Here is a 25,183-nt window from a genome sequence, read left to right as displayed (position 1 = left end):
ATACGTTTGATGATAGAAGAAGTGTATAGAAAGGAAGTTATAGGTGTTGGGATAGTACAGTGGTACCTCATGATACGAACCCCTCAGGATACGAACCCCTCGGGATACGAACCCCTCGGGATACGAACCTGGGGTTCGGAAATTTTTTGCCTCTTATGAACTTTTTTCGGCTTACAAACCCACTGCAGATCACAAAATGGTGGTCCACCGGGCGCCGCCGCCCGGCTGTCACCTTTTAAAACAGCCGGGGGGCTTCTCGGCATTCTCCCAAACCCGAACCCGAACTTTTCGGGTTCAGGTTCGGGAGGCCGCCGAGAAGCACTGCTGCCCAGCTGTCACCTTCTGAAACAGCTGGGGGGCTTCTCGGCATTCTCCCGAACACCAAACCTGGAAGTTCAGTTTCGGCGTTCGGGAGAACTCCGAGAAGCCCCCCGGCTGTTTCAGAAGGTGACAGCTGGGCAGCGGCGCTTCTCGGCGGCCTCCCAAACCCGGCAGCCTCCCGAAGTTCGGGTTCTGGTTCGGGAGAACGCCGAGAAGCCCCCTGGCTGTTTTAAAAGGTGGCGGTGCCCATTTTGGGAATTTTTTTTTCACGGATTAATTGCTTTTACATTGTTTCCTATGGGAAACATTTCGCCTTACGAACCTACTTCCGAAACCAATTAGGTTCGTAAGACAAGGTATTACTGTATTACATAAGTATGAAAAAAATTCATTGTAATAAGGTTAAAATATAAGTATGAATAACATGTAGAAATGAAGTTATAAAATAATATAAGAAAATTTGAAGATGGGAAAATAGAAGAAAATATAAAGATTGAAATGTGCAATATATTTTTGACTAAGTTTGATAATAGAAAAGCTGAAGATTACAAATATGCAATTTTTAAATATGTTTTATATGGGGGAAAACAAAAGTAATATTTTTGAATGTAAGTTTGATGATAGAGAAAACATGTAGAAATGACATTATATGTGTTGGGTTATAAGAGATAAAAATTAGTGTTAATGTGTAAGTTTAACCAATTTACTCATTGTCAAGGTTCCAGATAATATCTGAACTAAATCAACATCCATGTCAGAGCATTCCTCAGAGTTCCAATTTATTTTTGGAGCCATGCTGGCACCTACATAGAGAAACCTGCATCTGAACTTCTTACTCAGTTGAAAGTTCACATCCCTTGTCCCTCACCCACAAACTTGTCACATTGTCTATACAGATTGTGCCAGCATGGCCAGACTTTTCTTTACTTGTGCCCTAGTGTTATGCAATCAAAATAATGCTTTGTAGTTGCATCTGTTCTCTCCTGGAATTCACCACTCCCAAGCTCCCACAAACATCAGGTCTTGTATAGATAGTGTAGCAAGCCTTTAATTTATCACCAACTTCTGGAGTGCCTTGACACTCATATTACATTAGTATGAATAAATTGTTCATTATAATAAAGATAAAATACATGAATGAATAACATGTAGAAGTGAAGTTATAAAATAACAATAAAGGATGAAGATTGAAAAATAGAAGAAAATATAAAGATTGAAATATGCAATTTTAAAATATATTTTGTATAGATAAAGTAATGAGATGGAAAAGAGGATAAAGAAATTATAAGTTAATTTTTAAAATTATTTTTTAGGAAATAAGTGAAGTAAAATATACTAATATTAGAAATACGTAAGTTGGGAAATGGCAACATCTTTGTTTGCTGAAATTAAAATAGAGATAAAATAAAAGGGGGGAAAGACTAAGGACAGGTATTAAGAGGAAAAGAAATGTGAGAGATGTATTGAAAATGAAATGATAATGGAGGGTAATTATTTTTTTAAAAAAATATTGTTAATAATATTGTATGGATATATAAAATTCAGAAAGCAAATGCTCACAATATAAATGTTGAAAGACCAAAAATAATATACAATTTATTGGGGGGGGAATAAATATAATTTTATTAGAACAGGGAAAAATAATTTGATTAAAATTTGATTATTGCTGCAGGAGTATAATTAATTTATCCTTTCTTATCCTTGTGATTCCCATCCACCCCACATGCATAAACCAATATTTTAAATGGCAACCACTGGCATCAGTGGAAATTTCTATTTAAAAATAATAAGGGAAACTTATTTTCTCTCATGCGGTGGCTTTGAGCCATAGTGGCACAGTGGATAGAATGGAATATTGCAGCTTGATTCTGCCAACTGCCAGAAGTTTGATCCTGACTGACTCAAGATTTAGAATCAGCTTTCCGTCCTCCCAAGATCAGTAAAATGAGAAATCAGATTCTTGGGTGCAATATACTGACTTGTAAATTGCTATAAACAGTGGAGGACCTCCATTCCTGGTGCTACTGGAATGTGGCTTACTCAATGCTCTCCCATGCCTCAGGCATCTCTTGGCATGGTGATGGTGGCCTGAGCAAGTTATGGCCTTCAGGAGATGAGAGATGCCTGCGGCGTGGGAGAGCATAGAGCAGGCCACGTAGCTGGAGCTTGGCCGGACCGCTGTTGCTGCTGACCACAGCTGCTGCTTTAGGTGCCACAGTGAGATTGGGCTGCTGCAAATGTGCAGCAGCCAAAATCTCATGTGGATATCCTTGTGCCAGCAAGATTTGGACAAAAATTGCCAATTTCTTTGCCTCTGTGCATCTGCAGAAGCAAAAAAAAATAGTAATTTTTTACCAGAATTGTGCCAGTTGCATGTGCATGGTGCATACACACCTGGAGGCAATGAAGCTAGGCTACGCACTGCATTTCTGCCACCAGAATGGCATTCCCACCAATCAATCAATCAATCAATATCAACTTTATTTGATTAGTCAATCGACCATATCAAAGCAAGAAAAAGGACCACATCGGTCATCATAAAACTGTGACTGGTTAAAATACAGTAAAATTGGCTAAAATAGAGGGAATTTGAATAAATAATAAGTTAAAATGCAGTATAATAAGCTAAAATTGAGTAGTAAAACATGAGAATATAACTCGTGCAAAGGATTATATTAAACAAAACTAAGATACTGATATAAAATATTCTTAAGTAAGTTCATCTCCTTTGCATGCCACCCCAAAATCTCATGTGGATATCCTTGTGCCAGCAAGATTTGGACAAAAATTGCCAATTTCTTTGCCTCTGTGCATCTGCAGAAGCAAAAAAAAATAGTAATTTTTTACCAGAATTGTGCCAGTTGCATGTGCATGGTGCATACACACCTGGAGGCAATGAAGCTAGGCTACGCACTGCATTTCTGCCACCAGAATGGCATTCCCACCATTTTGCCACCTGGGCCATCCTTCGTTATTAAGCACTATGGAGTCTAAGCGCTATTGCTATCGATCTAATATGACTCTGAATGCTTGTGAATAAAATTTAAAAGGGGGGCAAGATATATAGTATGCATTAAGCATATCGTGATGATCCAGGACACATCTGGCAGTTCAAACTGCCCCTGTGTTGCTCCAAATATCCACAAATTTATTTATTTATTTATTCATGCATTCATTCATTCATTTATTTATTTATTTATTTATTTATTTATTTATTTATTTATTTATTTATTTATTTATTTATTTATTTATTTATTAGATTTGTATGCCGCCCCCCTCCGTAGACTCGGTGCGGCTCACAACACAATAAAACAGTTCATAACAAATCTAATAATTTAAAAATTTAAAATATTTTAAAAATCCCATTATTAAGCAGACATATGTACAAACATACCATACATAAATTTTATAGGCCCGGGGGAGATATCTCAGTTCCCCCATGCCTGATGACAAAGGTGGGTTTTAAGGAGTTTACGAAAGGCAAGGAGGGTAGGTGCAGTTCTAATCTCTGGGGGGAGCTGGTTCGGCAAACGACATTGTTTAGTTGACGGGACCCGGAGAAGGCTCCCATGTTTTTATCAAGTCCCAGAGCACAGTGATAAAGCCCCACACAAACCTCAACCAGCCTTTGCCTGCAATTAGCCCAGCCCAGAGCTGTCAGTACCAAGTCTGCACAGCAATAAATCCTAAATATATTTGGCAAAACAAAAGCAAATCAAGGAGTTCAGAGAGCAAATTATTCAGGTAATTAGTCCAGAACATCAACAGGAATGCAAGTTTAAACATTGGCGCGCAACAGTTCAGGAACTCAGCATTTGTTCCCAACAAATACCCTTCCTCACAGTTTCTCCTTAAGTTTCATTCCCCACAATGTACCTGGTGAAGATGGGTATGATGCTCTCCTTGCAGGTAGCCTGCTCCTTATGCACTGATCACGCCTTCTCTGCACTTTATGAGCCCTTGCATCAGGAGGGGGTGGTTTTTACTCCCCATCTGAGCTTTGCCTCTCATTTTCATCCTGCTTCTGTTCGTCCCTGCCTACAGGCCGTACTAATTCTGAAAACGCTTGCCTGGACTGACTCTGCCCTTCCCCAGTTTCCTCCGAGGCCAATGGAGCTGCTCTCTCAATCACTTTCAGTTCTTGTTCCAGCATCATCTTCCCCCGCAAATTCAGACTCCAACAGGGGCATGACCTATATCTAGTTGAAGTCTCAGAGTACTGTCTCGTTCTGTAGAGAAAACATATTCTTCATTGCTCATACCCCAAGGAATGATCTGCTTTTCTTTTATTGGTAATTATTCCGTTTTTTTCTGGAAATACCATGGCTTAGATATTCTTCAGAAGTTTTTCATTTAAATTTTAAGTCAATCTCAGATACCTTAGCTATGACAAGAGATTGTGGGATCTATAGCTTAAAATTTATGGAAGGGACTAAGTGCCATATTTCTGGATAGATCTCTATCTGTATCTTGGTCATGATACCTTCAATTGCTCATTATTTTATTTCAATTTCATTACTTAGTTCCCACCCAGGTCTAACCAAATCTATTTTAATCCTCTGTTGCCACTATAATTGTTTCCTTGTCTGTTTGTGAATTATAAATAGTTTAATAATACTTGTGAATCCACAGAGGATTGTGACAAACAGCACAGGATATAATTTATGTGCATTATATTTTTAGTTATTTCCACACATTAGAAAACAAGAGATGAAAGCAAGATAGTTTCCACAGAAATATCCTTTTGTCAATTATAAAAGTCAGGCAATGAGCTGACCACTTTAAAGCATTAAAACGTATGTTTTCAGAGTAAAATTACATTATATTGATAAAAAATAGAATTGTGTTATGCTCTAATTAGGAAAAGAATTTCAAATACTTGTGAAGAAGCTGGGTTTTTGTCCAGAGAACCTTTAAACCAAAATGCATTTCTATGCCACAACCTTTAAAAAATACTTTAATAGAGTGTCATAATCTATGTGTAATATAAGTGAAACAGAGATATATCTGATACTAGTTTGGAGTATGGCTCCAATTGACATATAAAGTATAATGTGAAAAATGGCCCAAGACATACCATATTTTTCATAGTATAAGATATACTCCCCCCCAAAAAATTAGAGGGGTTATAAATGTTATGCATCTTATATAGCAAATGTTTCCAAAACCCAGGGACTGGTTACAAGCCAGAACAGTGGGAACACCATTCCAGTGGCTGAAATGGAGTGTGTAGCTTTGCTCCATTGCCGTCGGGCATACCCATTCCAGTAGTGCTGGGAATGCTCCTGCTGAAACCCCACCCACCCACCACCTGGAAGTAGCCAAAAATGTGATGTATGGAAGCCAAATATGTGATGTGTGGAAATAATGATTGGCAGTGATGTGGTATGGTGTGCTCAGCAGCCTGGAATGGGTCTAAAATAGAGCGTGCAGAAGCCAAAAACATGACGTGTTGGTGATGATGGGGTGTTGTGATCCCTGCAACCTGGAACAGCTAATTGGTGGTATTCCAGGAGGCCAATCCAATTGCTAATAAGCTGCTCGGGGCTGAATCATCGGGACTGTGATGACATGCTGAAGCTGACCAAACTGGTGTTTGCTGCAAGGACACTAATGAATGAATACCTATGGATGTTTGTAGGCAGAAGGAGAGGGGGTTTTTTCTTGTTTTCCTTCCCAAAAACTAATGTGCATCTTATACTCTGGAACATTTTATATTCGGAAAAATACAGTATTTTTTCTTAAATTAAGAAATACATTATACCTCTTCTCAGGTATATGATCTAAAGATAAGTAGATTGATAAATAAAATAAACTTAAATATTGAAGGACACTGAAGATGTTTGAGGCCAATAGCTATTCTGCTAAACTATGATTTAAATCTTTAAATTGGTTACTTTACCTTATACTGATGACATTTAATTGTTCTTATTTCCAATTGTATATGATAGATTGTATTAGAAAGCACTGATGATGATGATGCAAGCAATAGCACTGATATTACCTAGTTTGGGTAATTAAACTTCTGGAAGAATTGTGACCGGAAACCGATCGGCAACCAATGCAGATTACAGAGTGTTGGTGTAACATGGGTATACCTAGGGAAGCCCATGATTGCTCTCGCAGCTGCATTCTGCACGATCTGAAGTTTCCGAACATTCTTCAGAGGTAGCCCCATGTAGAGAGCATTACAGTAGTTGAACCTCGAGGTGATGAGGGCATGAGTGACTGTGAGCAGTGAGTCTCGGTCCAGATAGGGCCGCAACTGGTGCACCAGGTGAACCTGGGCAAATGCCCCCCTTGCCACAGCTGAAAGATGGTTCTCTAATGTGAGCTGTAGATCGAGGAGGACGCCCAAGTTGCGCATCCTCTCTGAGGGGGTCAATAATCCCCCCGGGGTTATGGATGGACAGATGTAATTGTCCCTGGGAGGCAAAACCCACAGCCACTCCATCTAATCAGGGTTGAGTTTGAGTCGGTTGACACCCATCCAGACCCTAACAGCCTCCAGGCACCGGCATATCACTTCCACTGCTTTGCTGACTGGACATGGGGTGGAGATGTACAGCTGGGTATCATCAGCGTACTGATGATACCTCACCCCATGTCCATGGATGATCTCACCCAGCGGTTTCATGTAGATAATGAATAGCAGGGGGGAGAGGACTGACCCCTGAGACACCCCACAAGGGAGTAACCTAGAAGTCGACCTCTTACCCCCCACTAACACCGACTGCAGTCGACTGGAGAGGTAGGAGGAGAACCACTGAAAGACAGTGCCTCCCACTCCCAACCTTTCCAGCCAGCTCAGAAGGATACCATGGTCGATGGTATCAAAAGCCGCTGAGAGGTCAAGAAGCACCAGGACAGAGGATAAATCCCTGTCCCGGGCCGGCCAGAGATCATCCATCAATGCGACCAAAGCAGTTTCCGTGGTGTAGCTGGGCCTGAATCCTGACTGCTGAGGGCCTAGATAATCAGCTTCTTCCAAGGACCGCTGGTGCTAGAGCACCACCACCTTCTCAGCAACCTTCCCTATCAAGGGAAGGTTGGAGACGGGCCGATAGTTGTTAAGAATGGCTGAGTCCAGGGAAGGCTTCTTGAGGAGGAGGTGCCTCCTTGTAGGGATCCGGAAAGGACCCCCTCCCCAAAGAAGCGTTGACAATCTCCTGGACCCAGCTCCATGTCACCTCCCTGCTGGCCGAGACCAGCCAGGAGGGACACGGATCCAGTAAGCAGGTAGCGGAACTCACAGCTCCAATGGCCTTGTCCACTTCATCAGGTGTCACCAGATCAAACTCTTCCCAGACAGGTGGGCAAGTATGGGCCCCAGTCACCTCGACTGATTCGTTGTCAGTCGACTCTGTTATCCAATTGGAGTCGAGGTCCACCCGGATCTGAGTGATTTAATCAGTGAAAATCCTCCTAGGTGGGTTGTTAAGGGTAGTTTCCTGCTGAACCTGTCAAGTGGTCTTAATTTTCCTGAAGACTGATGAAAAAGTTGGATGAAAATGGGGAATAGGTTGTGTCTGAGGCCTCCATTTCTATAAAAGAAGTATTTTTCATTTTGGCATAAATATATTACTTCACTGCCCCTCAAAGAGAGAACTATTTGAGAGAAATAGTTTCTAGCAACTCTCCGAAGCTGCTAGGTAAAAAAATATTGTGATAGAAAAACTTCATGAATATATTTACTAAGTATCACATACAAAGAACAGAATATAATGCTAATGTAAAAACATGAAGAAATAAACTGATAATAATGTTTGTTTCCTGTAGTATATTAAGTTTATTAACCTACTAAATATAAAGGTTAGGGGAAATAATATCTGACTTTACATCTGTGAAAAAAAAATGCAAAGTCAAGAATAAAATAAAATAGCATGAAAATAGGAGGAGATAAACTGATAATAAATTTTGTTTCACAAAATTAGTATATTAATAAACTTAGTAAAGTTTATTAAACTTTATTATACGAAATAATACCAGAATCTGCATCAATTAAAATGTTCAGGTTCCTGAAAAGATTATAAACTTGAATTCATTGTTTGAAAGAAACAAGCTTCATTCATTCTACTTGAAAAACTGATCTCTGAAATTGCATGACTGTAGGGAGGAAGACTCTTCTTTGCAAACTTTTGAAAATTATATAGGAAACTTTGTTTTTGTGTTCTCTATATCAATCTATCATTTGACAGTAAAGAATATATGTATTCATAATGGACCTATCTCTGCATCTTTATCGTCTATAATATTTATATTATCTATATCTATGTATATATTCATCGGTATCACTATATTTATATTATCTATATCTATGTATATATTCATCGGTATCACTCTATAAAGTCTATTCTATATTTTTCTATATGTATTTATATACTTTGGGGGAGGGGGTTTTCATTTGCTGTACGAAAAAAGAAGCATTTTCAATTTTCTTTTTCTGTTATCTGAACTTGGGGGGAAATGTTTCATTGGTAATAGTGTCAATGTTGCCTATGTCTAAATGATGCTCAGAAATGTTTAGAAATGTATGTAAACTATTTCAAATCTATTGAGAGTGAAGCAAATCAAAATCTATCTTTAGTTCACCCTGAAGAACATAACAGGAAAGTACTAATTGTATAAGATAACAGATAACCAAAACTGCATTTACTTTTTGTAACTCACTCAAGGGATTAGTCTTTTATCAGAAAACTGCAACAAGATAACACATTGTTCTGTACATAATACATTCCTGTATACTTAATGGTTTGACAACAGTGATTGTGTTTTAACTTGCCACATATTATTTGTAAAGCTTTTTTTAGATGACAAAAGCCTCAGTTTCAGTTCATATTTTTGAAGGTACCGTACTAAAATAATATAAATAGTAATAGTTAATTTTAACTGTGTAAATCCCTATGTTTTATAGTGATTATAATTGAATTGGATGTGCTCTCAGACCGAAGAATAATGTGTTGTATTTATCTCAAAATGAGAGTTTTATAACTCTTGGGGTTTTGTTTGATTCTTCATATAATTCTGGGACTTTGTTTGATTCTTCATAGGCAGCAAAAGTAGGTCAATACCAGTTTCTGCTTGGGGATTAGCTGTAACCATACTTGCCCAGGAATGTATAACCTCAGGCCCCTAGATATTAATAACTTCAGTCTCCGTAGTGGGCGGATATTTTTTTTAAAAAAAAATTAAAGCCATGATGGTGGTGCCCATGGGCCAGTACTGACCAAACTGTTTTTGTAACATCACTGTGACATCACCAGCGGTCACTACTAGTTCAGGTGAATTGGTCCAAACCAGTAGGAACTCACCTCTGTTAAATATAGCATAGATGTTGCAGCTGGTATAGTGTGTGTTTACCTTCAGGTAAATTCAATGTCTTGGTACCTATTTTCAAAATACATCCTTAGCCTTTTCCACAGTATTCCTTAGAGTCTATAAAATCCAAACAACTTTCATTGCAAGTATTACAAAAGACACTTTCTCCAATACCATCCAACCATATTTTAATATGGAGATACTCTGATTCTTGTTCCACCTATCAGGCTTGTAGTATTTTGAATAGGAATAAAATTGTCCTATTAGCAGTGTCCAATTTTCAGAGCTGTCCTAGAATAAATACACTTGTGCATCGTATTTTCTTGTTTTAAACAGCTACTTAAACATTATTGTTTATCCAGGCATTTATGAGATTGTATCTGTAGACCATTTTTGAAGAGAACTTTGTTTTTATACCATGTATTTAAATCCTATTAGTATGCATACAGTATTTAATGACATTTTATATTTGTTTTAATTGCCTTTGAGAAGATAGATTACCTTATTAACTTTTGCTTTATCAGATTATTTTCTTGTTGCTTTTCTGTGTTCTATTGTAGAATCAGACATATATAATATTGCTAATAATGACAATAACAACTAGAATAATAAAATAATTATACCAGCTAAATTACTGGGGCATTTTAGACACATTGATCATCTTGTAATGTTGTAAAAAAAGAACTGACAACAAACATGTTGTATTAGTAAATGACTTTCTTGTGAAGCAAGAATAGAAGAGGTATTGTTGAAATTCAATTCTGGAACACAAGACCTAGAGCTTAGAGCCAGGCAGCTTCTATTGGCAGGAATTTGTGTCTTATATTCTTGGCTCTCCTTCCTCTCAGTTGGGCTTAGTATTCTTTGAACTGTAACAACAGCAGCAAAACCAAATACAGGGTGGAATTAGGACAAGAACAATTGACATTCTAGCAGCCAGATTCCTATATCTGTGTTCTCTAGGGATAACTGGTGGGGGAGTGGAGGGCGGGTCAGTTGATTTATAAACAGATTATGAAATGGCAGAATGGTCATGGCAAGAACAGTTGTCAGGGTTTTGTAACCTATAGTGTAACCTATGTAACCTATAATATAGTGACTATGCAGAAGTTCCCTTAGCTGTGTTAGTTCTGGCTTCAAAAATATGATTTCATATACTGTTATTTATGACATGAATTCCACATGGCGTCTCCCATATATTCTTTGGATTAGTCCAAGTAAAAAGTACAAATAAAGGCATGCATTAACCAAATCATTATTAAAATGAACGGGAATCTTAAAAAACCATGATGGAAAAGTTATTATGATTCTTTCTTTTCAACTTTGAATAATAGGTTTAATATATATTGTCACATAAATGGAATATGAATAGTGTAAGGTCGGAGGAATCCTCCACCCCAGACAATTCCATAATTGATTTGCTATTCTTCTCATCATGCTCATTCAGCTCCCCTCCCCCCACCTAGTGTTCTGATGCCACATTTGAAAGGATGTTTTACTGCCATCTGCTTTAATACAAGTAATGGTCCCTGCATAATGCATATCCTTGATAAAATGCAGTCCTGGCTGATACAAATATCTATGTTACATTCAATAAAATAGGAGGTAAGGAACAGGAGATAAGATATGGAGCTATAAAAAAGATGAAACTAACATGCATGTATTTCGGTTTGATTGATGGGAACCAACCAATATGGTTGGTCCATATGCAGAATTTAAGGATTAAAGACAATCTTTGATTGCAATACTCAGATGTTACAAAATATACATAGAAATTTACAAACTAATTACTAACATTAATTCCATGCATGTAACCATTAGCATAATGTCAGTATATTTTAACAGTATCATTACAGAGTTGAAGTTTTGTTTCAGTACAAACAAATACATTTTAACATTTACATCATCTGCTTTTTTCACTTCAATATTCATAGATATCATCTCCAACATAGCATCCTCCTGGCTGGGAATTCTGGCAATGGAGATGCAACATATCTAAGAAATGCCAAGTGTAGAAAGCTTCCTTTAAGACTAATAGACAAAATACTAGTTTTAGTACTTGAGAACAAGGTACTCAAAAATAAATGGTCGATGTGGCAAGTTTTTGAATGTAAAATAACTGATGGATTATTAACAGCTATTTGAGTTTGTTCCCGCATAAATCAGAAGCCTGTTTTAAATTCAAAAGTTGAGAATGAACCATATTCTTTAGGGCTGCATTTACATTTATCTGGTTCAATTCATGCAGATTCAGTCAACTCTGGGACTTGCTCAGCTATACTCTCCTCTTTTTTATTTCTAGAGAAAGAGGATAAAGATGACAAAAGGAATATATAAAGAATTCCCTCTGAGACTCATTCCTATAAATTATGTATTATGTAGAGTCTATTCTACTGATTTTATCTGATCTCCAATTCTCAGCTCCTTATTTTTGCTTCTATAAATAACCATGGATAGATATTCAGTTATAGAGGACTGAAGACAAAACTAGAAACCTTTCCATTTACTAACTTCTGATACAGATTTCTCTTCTTTTTCTTTTTGTCCTGCTTTTTGTATTGTGATGTCCAGAGGGCTGTATCAGTCTGGGACTACAAGCACTTCTGTATTGGTGATAAGAAAAGAATGGGGAAATAACTCCTCTGTGAATTCTTAAAATGCCATATTCCATTTCCACATACATACAAAGAAAATTCCTCATGTTCTTTTAAATTTCAGTGTTGATACTTGGGTCATTTCATACCCTCATGAATAATCTACCTTTTTGTCACTTTTCCCCCACTAGATCCCAATACTTTGGCTGGAAGAAATGTACCAGATCATGCTGTTATAGGAGGGATAGTAGCTGTTGTTGTCTTTGTCACATTATGCTCTATAATTCTTCTTGGTCGATATCTGGCAAGACATAAAGGTAGGATGGATTTAATCAAACTGAAGTTAACCTTTATCTTCTTTTCTTGGTCCCATGAAAACTCAGCATTGATAAGGAAGCATTAGAATTTGTTTGTTTGTAGAAAGGCTCCTTGTTTTTATCCTTGTGGTGTCTACAAAATCCATTAATTTTACAGATGGATTATTTGTGGCAAATAATATCTAGTAACTTGTTCAAGGTCATGCTGGAAGTCAGTGACTCAGAGGATCTGACAAGTGAAATGGCAGTAGAGATATTGGTTTGTGCAATGCACAGACCTTCATGTTTGTATATTTACTTGTTTTCTTTCTTTTGTGTTATATCAATCTTCTTTATGAAGTATATAAACACCTAAAAACCCACTAGCAATCATAAATTGGTGTCGTGAAATATGTGTTCAAAAACTCATAATGACAAAAATACTGATTATAATTTCAAAATCATTACACTTTTTAATATTTCCAGGAAAAATATACTATCATTCAGAGATATGTGAATATGAATGAATGAACTTGGTCATTTCAGTTGACAGATGGTTTAGCAAATTCAGATCATCAAACAATTCAACTTTTATTTACATTGATCAAAAAGATTATTCTTTTTTTAGTTTTATCTAAAAGGTATTTTACATCTTTTGATCCCCTCCCTCTTTTAGATATTTAGGGGTTTCTTAAAACCAAGGTCAGAAAGTTTTATACAAAATTCAACCAAACAGCTTTCTATTGCACTTTTGTATGATTATATAATAGATCTAGATGTAGATACTTACATTCAAAATATGGTTTGAGGCTATTAATATTGTATGCCATTAATGCCAACTTAAGAGTAAATTCATTTGAATGCTTGATAGTGATTTTCATCTGCTATAGAATTGTATTATGGATGTTTAGTGTATTTTATCTAACATTTTAATGGAAGAATGAAACAAAGGCAACATTGCTTTTCTGTCATGATAGTAATCCATTTAAATCAGCTAGACCTCTTTACAAGAGCATAAATTCAATCAGAAAACTGGAATGCAGCTTTTAATTTTTAATAAGCAAATCAGACAAATTAATAACCTTTAAACAGCTAGTCTGAAATCAGTGGGAAGATGACAATTCCCTTAATTGCTGCAATGGTTCAAGAACAAAATGTTGTTGTTGTTGTTGTTGATGATGATGTTATCATTATCTTTATCATTATTTTGATTCTCTACTTGTTGAGATTATCATTGCTGTTGAGCTCTAGCACTCTGCTCTGGCCAGTAGTATGATTGTGAGGTGAATGAGTGTGGCTATATGGTTTTATACCTTAGGGTTTTTAGATTAGTTTTATAATTGGACTTTAGAATTGTTTTTTGCATTGCTTTTATATGTTGTGAGCCACCCTGAGGCTTTGGAGAAGGGTGTCATTTAAGTCAGATGAATGAATGAATGAATGAATGAATGAATGAATGAATGAATGAATGAATGAATGAATCATAAGGAACATCTTCATCTTGGAAAAACTAAATCAGCTTAATTTAGTTACAGTAGCTTTCTTTGAGATGGTGCCAAGTAGAAGGGTTCTTTTTCTACTACAATTTCTATCATCCACAACTAAACTAAACTATTTGCTGCAGGATGATGGAAATTAATCTACACATTTGTGTGACAGCAGATTAGAGAAAGCTATCTGAGAAAATAATAATCTCATTTTTTTAGATTTAGTTATTATTATTTATTTTTAATATTTCCAATTTATGCTATGTCTGTCATGAATACTAAAGCATTATTAGCACTTTATTCACTTCTCAAATGTGGTTCATGCTATAATATTAAAGTAGCCATAACAAAGGCTGGTAAACAGACATGCAGATTCATGAGTACAGTGGTACTTTTACTTAAGAACTTAATTCGTTCCTTGACCAGGTACTTAAGTAGAAACATTTTTAAGTAGAAGCAATTTTTCCCATAGAAATCAATGTAAAAGCAAATAATGTGTGTAAACCCATTAGGAAAGAAATAAAAGCTTGGAATTTGGGTGGGACGACAGTCGCTGCCAAAGGAAGAAGGGGAGGGGAGGGGAATAAAAAGAAATCCAAAACTTTAAGGCTTAAAAATAATAGGGACTCTGAGGCGACGAGGAGGAGCACGTGCCTCCCATATACCCAGCACAAGGCTGCCTCCCATACATTGAGCCAGAGAGAGAAACCCAGGCAGGTGAGAGGGGGTAACCTCCCACTCCTTTGACTGAAAGGCGGCTGTCCAGAGTGAAGGGAGCGTTTCTTTTCTCTGGACGCTGGCAGAGGTTTATTCCCTCTCCAAGATTCCAGAGAAAGGAAAATGCTTCATTCGCTCTGGGCTGCCAAAACCTCCTTAAGCACCACCAAAAGGCTCCTCTGGCAGCCCAGAGAAGCCTGAGATGGCCAAGATTAAAGAGGAAATGGCAGGAAACTGGCCGGGCCTTTGTACCGCTCTCAAATTTCCTGGGAAATTATTCCGTGCTCGGGTTCTTAAGTAGAAAAAGGTTCTTAAGAAGATGCAAAAAAAAATCTGGAACACCCAGTTCTCATCTAGAAAAGTTCTTAAGTAGAGGCATTGTTAAGTAGAGGTACCACTGTATATTTAAAGAGATCAAACATGATAGAAAATGTCTAGTCCACATTCGGCTATGTGGATCTCGCTAAATCATAGTGATTAGTTTTGTTTTTACCACATTGTGTCTAGGTGTAGTCTGTCAGCCTCATCCAAAAGTTGTGTTCTGTGTTCTCAAAGACACTAATTACAATAAGATATACAGGGAGTAAGCAATTGTGATGACAACTTCTTTGTTCATTATTTAAATAATAGTATATGCTTTCTGTCTTATATGGGAATGTATTTGCAATGTGCATATACAAAATCTCCATGTCTAATTTTATCAGCTATTAAGACTATACTGGCATGTACAGCATGCTTAAAATATCAGCTTGCAAAACTGAAATATATTTAACTTAATTTCAAGTCTTTTTTCAAGAACATTCTAGTGCCTATTAAATGTTACCAAACAGATATTACTTTCCATCTGCATTGTAAGTAGAAATATCTATTTCCTTTAGAATAAATATTCCTGATTTATTTGAAATTCAGAAGATTAGAAGATTAACAAAACTCCTGGCACAGGTTTTCGAAGGGATTGTCTATATAACTTAAATAAGCTTCCAGATAATAGTTTAATAAACTAAAAGTATAAGCTAAAAGTATAATTCAAGGAGGTTGGGCAGATATTACTGGCTGTAAGGGACAACTTTATTGGCAGTTTGAGTTCAAGCACAGACCACTCACAGATTAGGCTGGGGCAGGACTAGATTGGGAAGGATAAAAAGGAGGGAAAAGCCATTTTAAATTGCATTTTCAGATCACAGAGAAGGAGGAGAGAAAGGTAGTGGCCCACGCACCTAATGGTGCACAAATCATATAACTATAAACCAAAATCAGCAAAGTTTTGTAGCGATAAAGGCTGTTGATTTTCTTGCTAAGTACTTGTATTTCAATAAATTGTTAAGATGTCTTGCTTGGTGTAGTGAAACACTTGTTTGGCTATTGTGTTCCATAGTACCTTGTGGAAATTGGGGTGCTGCCCTCTTTGCATAAGGACGTCTAGTTTATATGGTGAGATCTCTAGATTGCAGTCCTTAGTTTGTAGCTTGCAGTCAGAAGTGGAAAGATTGTCCCAGCCACATGCTGTAATGCAGCCATGTGTGCAGCCTCCACTTCCACAGCGCCCCCCGAAGAGGAGGGCTGTGTGGACAACTGTTGGTTCAGGAAGATTACGTGCAGTGGAGCAAAAACATAGCAAGTTTGGTCTCTCTGTATCGAAATCCTATAATGTTCTTGCGGATTTAAATGGTAAGGATGTTGTAGATATTAGCGAGGCCCCTCAGACAGAGAATGAGGGGATGTTCCAAGGGGAAGTTGTTGTAATTGAAGTGCGTAGTGTCACCAAACCATCAAGTGCAGTTAGTAGAAATAAAAAGAGGACACATTTTCTTGTGGGTGACTCGACTGTTAGAGGTGTTGATTTCGAACAGAGTAAGGATGTAGTGAAGCTGATGAGGTGTCTCCCAGGGGCCACTGCCAGCAGGGACAGGAGGCGGATTACAAATATTGTCAAGGCTGTGAGTAAAGGTAATAACGTTGATGTGGTAGTGCATCTTGGCACAAATGATTTGTCCCAGAGAAATGTTAATGTAGTAAAAAGAGATTTCCAATGTCTAAGCGTGGAGCTGGGCAAAATAACTGATTCAGTGACTTTCTCAGAGGTGTTACCGGTTTGTGGCCAGGAGGATAAAACAACTTGTATCAGAGAGTTTAATGTGTGGTTAAGGCAGTGGTGTAAATCTGAAGGTTTTGGTTATGTAAGTCATGATGTCAGTAGGTGGTCTAATAGGGAGTTGTTTAAGACGGATGGTTTGCATCCATCATATAGAGGTGCCCAGGTGCTCGGTGAGGAGTTCATAACTTTTTTGGACAGGCATTTACTATGTAAAGGAGACAGAGATGTAACTGATGTGCATGATTTCTGTCCCTGACCGATAAGGATAAATCAGTTTCTGGAAGCTTATGAAAAGGGAGCTGCAAATAAAATAGATATACCGTATTTTTCGCTCAATAAGACGCAGTTTTTTCCCTCCCAAAGTAGGAAGAAAAATCAGCCCCGTCTTATGGAGCGAAGATGCAGACAGGGAGGGGGGGGGAGGCTGCGAACTCGGAAGCGCCATCCCACCGGCTGGCTGGCTAGCTGCTGCCTGGCCCCCTCCCTCCCGGAGGAGGGTCTCCCTCCGCACCACCAGCGGCGCTCCCCCCGCCAGCCAGCCAAGCCTCGCGCCCGCCAGAACCGGCTCCTCACTCTCCCCCCGCCGCCCGCCGCATTTGCAGGAGGTGGGGAGGGTCGGGCGGCCCGCCAAGACCAGGAGGGATGCCGCTGCCCCCCCTTCCCTCTCTCCGCCCGCCGCTGCGCCTCCTTGACGCCGAGAGGAAATGCCGGCAAAGGTTTTTCTCAGCGGAGGTCTTCAATGTCGGGGGCGCACGGGCGGTTGCGCGCGCTCCCTATCTCCCTGCTAGCCCACTCGGAATATTCAAAATAAGAAAAGCCTTTGCCAGCGAAGGTTTTTTTTATTTTGAATATTCCGAGTGGGCTAGCAGGGAGATAGGGAGCGCGCGCAACCGCCCGAGCGCCCCCGACATTGAATATCACCTTCGCCGGCCCCGCCTCTCCTGCAACCCCCTTGCTGAGAGCCCGGGACAGAAAGAGACAGAAAGAAAACAAGAGAGAGAAAGTTAGAAGAAGAGAGAGAAAGAGGGGGAGAGAGAGAGAAAGAGAGAGGGGGAGAGAGAGAAAGAGAGGGGGAGGGAGAAAGAGAGTGGGAGAGGGGGGAGAGATAGCAAGAGAGGGAGAGAGAGAAAGAGAGAGGGAAAGGGGGGAGAGGGGGGAGAGAAAGAGAGAGGGAGAGGGGGAGAGATAGCAAGAGAGGGAGAGAGAGAAAGAGAGAGGGAAAGGGGGAGAGAGGGGGAGAGAAAGAGAGAGGGAGGGAGAGAGAGGAAATAAAGGAAGAGGAGAGAGATAAAGGAAGAGAAAGAAAGAAAGAGAGAGAGAGTGAGAGATGCTCAGTGAGCCTTTCTTTGAAGTTGCCTTTCTTTCTTTCTTTCTCTCTTTCTTTCTTTTTCTCTCTTGCTCTCTTGCTCTTTCATTCTTTTTTCTTTCTCTTGCTTTCTTTCTTTCTCTTGCTTTCTCTCCTTCCTTCCCTCCTTCCATTTCTTTCATTCCCCCTCTCTATTTTTATTTCTCTTTCATTTTCTTTCTTTCTTGCTTGCTTGCTTTCTTTCTTGCTCTTTTTCTTTCTCTCTTTTACCTTCCCTTCCTCTATTTCTTCTTTTCTTTCTCCTTCCTCCCTTCTTCCCTCCCTCCCTCCCTTCAGTCCTTCCTCTCTTACTCTCCCCTTTCATAAGTTTCCTTGCTTCCTTCCTCAGTTCCTGTCCCTTCGCCCCTTTCTTTCTTTCCTTCCTTCCTTCCTTTCCTCCCTCCATTTCTTGCTTTCCTTTTCCTTCCTCCCTTCTTTCCTCCCTCCCTCCCTTCTTTCACTCTTTCCTCTCTTCCTCTCCCCTTTTTGGCTCAAAATATTTTTTTTCTATTTTCCTCCTCTAAAATCTAGGTGCGTCTTATCAGCAGGTGCGTCTTATAGAGCGAAAAATACGGTAGTTGTTGATGATAAGGGGCAAACTAATAATGAAAACAATGTTCTTCGGGTAATGTGCACGAATGCTCGAAGCTTGAGCAACAAGCTCTGTGAGTTAATGGCCATAATATCTAGAGATAATTTGGATCTTGTTGCCATAACTGAGACATGGTTTAAGGATTCTAATGAATGGGAAATATCCATACCAGGATATACACTGTATAGGAAGGATAGAATAGAGAGAAGGGTGGAGTAGCCATTTATGTTAAGGAAAGTCTAAAAACAACACTAATTCAAAATACATGTAAAGATCTGGAGACTCTGGGTTTGCATGCAAAATAAAGAAGGTTCTGTCATTAGAATTGGGGTGATCTAAACGCCTCCAGGGCAATCTGAGGAATATGACAACAAGATGGTGGATGAAATTACCCAAATGGCAGTAAAGGGAGATATTGTGATTATGGGTGATTTCAACATGCCTGATGTTGACTGGAATATTCCCAGTGCCCTTACATACAGGCCTTTACAGGACAGCTCTGGCATAGTTGGTTAAGACACCGACTAGAGGGGAGAATATTCTAGATTTAGTCTTTATGAATGGGAATTGGGTTTCAGAGGTTAAGGTGGGAGAAAATTTAGGTTGCAGTGACCATCTATGTTTGTGGTTTGATGTAAAAACTGATTGTGAGCAATCCTATACTGCAACCAAAGTATTGGATTTCAGAAAAACAAATTTTAATGCAATGGGGGAATATTTAAATAATGAATTAAAGGGGAGGGATAAAATGGCAGGAGCAAGCACCCAGTGGACTGTATTAAAAAAGGCCATCTTAAAAGCCACTGAACTGTATGTAAGGCAAATAACTAAAGGTAAAAGGAAGAAGAAACAGCTATGGTTTAGCAATGATGTAAGGGCTATAGTCAATGAAAAAAAGGCTGCCTATAGGAGGTATAAAGAGTCTGGAAGTATAGCTGATAGAGAGGTGTATAAAATGAGGCAGAAGGAGGTGAAACAGATAATATATGCTGCTAAAGCCTCAAAAGAGGAAGAAATTGCCAAATCTGTAAAGAAGGGGGATAAAACCTTCTTTAGATATATTAGTGATAGGAAGAAGAAAAACTGCAGCATCACAGAACTTAGTACCAGGAATAATACATGCATTGATGGGAATAAGGAGATCGCTCACCATTTCAATAGCTACTTCTGTTCAGTTTTCTCAAAAGACACTTTACAATATAATACTATAGATGGATATAGCATTGCTTCCAGCTGTACAGATTCAGCTCCAGTGATCTTAGAAGTCGATGTCTTAGAAGAACTTGAATGATTAAAAATAAATAAATCTTGTGGATAGGCACAACACTGGCCATTCTCCAATCCTCAGGAACATCTCCTGTTAACAGGGATTGGTTAAACAAATCAGTCAGGGGGGGTAGCAATGACAAATCTGAGTTCTTTAAGAACTCTGGGGTGGATGCCATCTGGACCCATTGCCTATTCTTTTTAATATGTTTGTGAGTGACATAGGGGAAGGTTTGGTAGGGAAGGTTTGCCTATTTGCCGATGACTCTAAAATGTGCAATAGGGTTGATATTCCTGGAGGCATCTGTAATATGGTAAATGGTTTAGCTTTACTAGATAAATGGTCAAAGCAATGGATACTGCAGTTTAATGTTTCCAAATGTAAATGCACTTGGGGAAAAGGAATCCTCAATCGGAGTATTGTATTGGCAGCTCTGTGTTAGCAAAAACTTCAGAAGAGAAGGATTTAGGGATAGTGATTTCTGACAGTCTCAAAATGGGTGAGCAGTGTGGTCGGGCGGTAGGAAAACCAAGTAGGATGCTTGGCTGCATAGCTAGAGGTATAGCAAGCAGGAAGAGGGAGATTGTGATCCCGCTATATAGAATGCTGGTGAGACCACATTTGGAGTACTGTGTTCAGTTCTGGAGACCTCACCTACAAAAAGATATTGACAAAATTAAACAGCACCAAACATAGTTCCCTCTAAGCTGAGCAGTGAGCAATCGCTCACTTAAAAATCATCATCAACTCAGAGTTTTCCAAACCTGCCCAGAAGCCGAGAGGGAAAGAGTGAGAGGGAAGGAGAGAGAGAGGAAGAGAGAGAAACAGATAGAAAAAAGAGAGGAAGGAAAAGAGAAAGAAAAAGAATGGGAGTAAGGAAGAGAGAAAGAAAATCAAAATCTAGTTTGAAACTAGCTCAACTATTTAAGTGGCACTTTGATATTGATAGAGTTGCCCTATTATTTATTTATTTATTTATTTATTTATTATTTATTTTATTTATTATTTGGATTTGTATGCCGCCCCTCTCCGAAGACTCGGGGCGGCTCACTGTTATAGACACACAGTACAGTATTTTATTTTGAAAGTCTCCGAGGCAAAACAGGGTGGGTTTTTTATTTATTTGTTTTTGTTTGTTTGTTTATTATTTCTGTGCCGCCCAGGCCCGAAGGGACTGCCGCTCAGACACTATACTTTTCCGCCCACCTCCCAAAAAAATTAGAGGGAACACTGGCACCAAAGACGGGCTACAAGAATGGTGGAAAGTCTTAAGCATAAAACGTATCAGGAAAGACTTAATGAACTCAATCTGTATAGTCTGGAGGACAGAAGGAAAAGCGGGGACATGATCGAAACATTTAAATATGTCAAAGGGTTAAATAAGGTTCAGGAGGGAAGTGTTTTTAATAGGAAAGTGAACACAAGAACAAGGCAAACAATCTGAAGTTAGTTGGGGGGAAGATCAAAAGCAACATGAGAAAATATTATTTTACTGAAAGAGTAGTAGATCCTTGGAACAAACTTCCAGCAGACGTGGTTGTTAAATCCACAGTAACTGAATTTAAACATGCCTGGGATAAACATATTTCCATCCTAAGATAAAATACAAAAAATAGTATAAGTGCAGACTAGATGGATCATGAGGTCTTTTTCTGCCATCAGTCTTCTATGTTTCTATGTTTCTAGCTATATGACAAGTCTAGTGAGACATCTAAGTGTCTCAATTTTTACGAGGACAAAACACATGTTCCAATTACCAAACCAAGCAGCCTTTCCCATTAATTGAAACTGACTTGTTTCAAACCTCAATAAAAATAAATATGTTACTGTTGTGTATATGGTAAACTGGCAAATAAATCCACATAATAGAGATAGTTCTGTGTAACAGAACAAAATAGGTTACAGCAAAAATGCTGGCACATATATCAATAAATATATTTATCTAAATATTTCCAATGCAATTGGCACTAAGAATATGGCTAAAGTGTAGCTGCTTTTAAATGATGCATTAATTATTATGTGCAATTAACATTTTTGCTAAAGGAATAGAACTGCAAAAGTGCTAATTTTGAAATTGCAGGACATGCTGATTGATTGATTGATTGATTGATTGATTGATTGATTGACTGAAGGGAATGAAGAAACGTTCCATGTTTTGTATCACAATGCATCCAAAACTAATTAAGCCCTTTCCTCCAAAGCTTCTGGTTAATGAAATTTTGTCAGCTTATAGTACAACAGACCCTTTCTGTGAAATTGATAGATAGTTATCATGATAGCAGGACTATACAATTACTACTACTTTAACATGCATACTATTCAGATTCATGATAAGGAGGTTCATTACTGAATTTTAGAAAAATTCATGATAGAATGCTCTATAGACTTTAACCTGTTCTACACCCAGCCAGACCAATTAATTTTCTGTAAGAAAATCCCATCTATAAAGCAATATCAAAATTGCCTGCATTTCTAACCTTTGTCTTTTGATCACACTGTTTCCTACAGGAACGTATTTAACAAACGAAGCTAAGGGAGCTGAAGATGCACCTGATGCGGATACAGCCATTATCAATGCAGAAGGCAGCCAAGTTAATGCAGAAGAGAAGAAAGAATATTTCATATAGATGCAGACTTAGATTCTTTGAACACCACTACTCACAAGGCTGACTCTTGGAGAAAACTGGCTCTCATCTCTATGAATTAATTTATCATGTCTCCTTTCTACCCTTGTTAAAGTGCATAATTGCTCTCAGTTGCCAGTTTGTACCAACAATCAGCCATGAACATAATTTTTCTTTAATTATGATACCATTCATAATGCAGGACATTTCTTATTGCCTAATCATCATACACATTGCTCTTTTAACATACAGTGCTTGAATATACAGCCTTAACAAATTTAATCATCATCTGTTCACATTTGGTTCTTCTACATTTTAAAGAAAGTGTTCCTTTTCTTTTCTATTAATATGGTCCTTACCTATATTGCATCAGATCATTTTCATAGCAAATGTTCTTAGGTGAGGACCTAAATGTACTTACATAAACCATTACAAGTAAGATTAGAGGTTTACAAAGAATGTTTTATATATCGTCTGTAATTCAAAATCAGCCGAGCATTGAAACATTATGCCCTAAGAAACACTAATGAAATCATTCTACTATAATTTCTTGTGTGTTTGCAAATGGCAGCAAAGGAGTATGAACAGAACTTTTATTTAATGAAATACTGGTATTAAAAGCAACTTCTGTGTGGTAATCAACACCGTACATTCCTGTCTACACAGAATCCAAGGTGATGGATTATGTAGCTCCATTTTGAAAATGGTTGTCCAGCTCTTTTACTGCTCCTAGAATCGTAAAGACTTCCATATATATTTCTATAATTTGTATTCCTTTTAATTTATTTGCTTCATGTGGGTCTATCTGCCTACTCAAATTGAACGTGTTCATGGGGCAAAACTGCAAGGCATTTTAATATCTGTATATAGTGCATATAATAAATCCAATTAAACATTATTTGATACATATTTAACTTTTGGGGCTGTAGGTAAGTCAGTCACAAGTAAGCATTTTCTAATGTCCATTATATCCCTTTAGATATAACTTAAATTAATATTCTGAGTAGATAACATGTATTAGTATTTTTTGTCTGTATGTCCTAGCACTGTTCAGCAACAAATTTTTCTAGTTCCAGTTAATTTCTCTTTGTTATACAATGGAAGCACAATGTTATATGGAAAAGTAGTTTTAAGCTAACAACCAGTGCACAGCCTCAGGTTTTGTCTTACAACCACATTAATGATTAAATATTAAGTTACTAAAAAATTCAATATATAATTTGGCAGTTCCAGAGCTGCTTATCAATGTTGGATTTGCCAAACCCCAAACAGAAAATGTTACTACAACAACTCTCTATGTTTTGTGTATATGGTAAATGACTAATCCTTTATATTAAATTTCTGTCTATGCATTTTGTGAGGTACAAACTTATGTCACGGTGAATGATCAAGAATATATGCCATGCTTTTAGCTCCACAGTAAAAAAATCTCTCTTTGATATTATGTTGAATGTGGGGCAAAAGGACAGCTTAGAATAATAATAATTTTTTTTAAAAAAAAGTATAATCCAAATAAAATATTCCTCTTACAGACCAAAAAAGGCAACAACAAATAAAGAAAAATAAATGAAAATAAGCAGATAAGCTCTTAATTCCTGGTTCCATGTAAATAATTGACTAAAATTGTAGAAATTCTTATTTATCTCCAAAACACTGCAAACTTTAAAAAAAATGAGACAAAAAAGAGGAATACATTTCTATATAGAAACTATTACTGGTGAAGTCTAAAAGCATAATGGCCTATTGTAAAGAATTAAGTCCTGGGGTTTATTTTTTGTGTGGGGAATGAAAGGAGGGTGGGTAACATTTGAATATGGCATCATGTGTCACAGTCAATGGAAATCAAAGGTATTGTGTCAGATTATTTATCCGAAGGCTATACACCTTTTAAGGACAATAGTAGTTTTTAAATTGTTTTTGTTAGAAAGGAAAAAATACTTTGTTAATTTCAATGAACAAAAAAAAGAGCGAACGAGCGAGAGAGAGACCATCAATCAAGCAGCACTTTTTCAAAGTATACAGAACATAAATAATATGATGTGGTTGAGTGTTAACATAATAAATCATATACAGTATGATATTTTAAAGAAGTACGTCTGCATTGATGTGATTGCATGCTTGTTTTTTACAGTTCATTCAAAAATCTGTGGAAAAAATGCAATAATATGATAATCTAGTATGGTAATTTGAGAGAATCAGGTAGAAGTACTAGACACATTGAAGCTAGTATAGGTTTATAACATAGTCATGTTTTCAAAAACTGATTTGTAGAACTAAGGTAAAAGCCAGCAATGCACTAAAACATGTGTTGAGGTGCCTTGCTGCATTAGGATTATGTTTACTAAAATTATATACCTACTGGTGTTATATTTACACATTCATACGTTTTCTCAATTCTATTTGTTTAAATTATATAGAAATACCTTACCTACTTATTCATCCCTATGAAGTAAGATTTCTTTAGGCATCTTTCAATATAAGCATTTCAAAATGTTTAGTCACTGTAGGATACATAAAACACTGGAAT

At 37.7% G+C, this 25,183-nt stretch overlaps 1 protein-coding gene across 3 annotated transcripts in view; it reads left to right on the top strand.

Moving 5' to 3' along the window:
* Positions 1-24,744, top strand: part of CADM2 (cell adhesion molecule 2) — a 406,671-nt gene extending 381,927 nt beyond the window's left edge. For 2 of the 3 annotated variants that reach the window (XM_070750255.1, XM_070750253.1), the window contains 2 exons: positions 12,425-12,550; positions 22,541-24,744. In XM_070750255.1, coding sequence (XP_070606356.1) covers positions 12,425-12,550; positions 22,541-22,659 — 245 coding nt within the window. In that variant the 3' untranslated portion in view covers positions 22,660-24,744. The remainder of the gene's footprint in view (positions 1-12,424; positions 12,551-22,540) is intronic. The other variant, XM_070750254.1, reaches the window with a different exon arrangement.
* Positions 24,745-25,183: the final 439 nt, after the last annotated feature.

The sequence above is a fragment of the Erythrolamprus reginae genome, chromosome 4 (assembly GCF_031021105.1).
Source record: "Erythrolamprus reginae isolate rEryReg1 chromosome 4, rEryReg1.hap1, whole genome shotgun sequence".
NCBI classification, from domain to species: Eukaryota; Metazoa; Chordata; class Lepidosauria; order Squamata; family Dipsadidae; genus Erythrolamprus; species Erythrolamprus reginae.
Note: the sequence above shows the minus strand (reverse complement) of the source record. Positions and strands in the feature narration are given on the sequence as shown.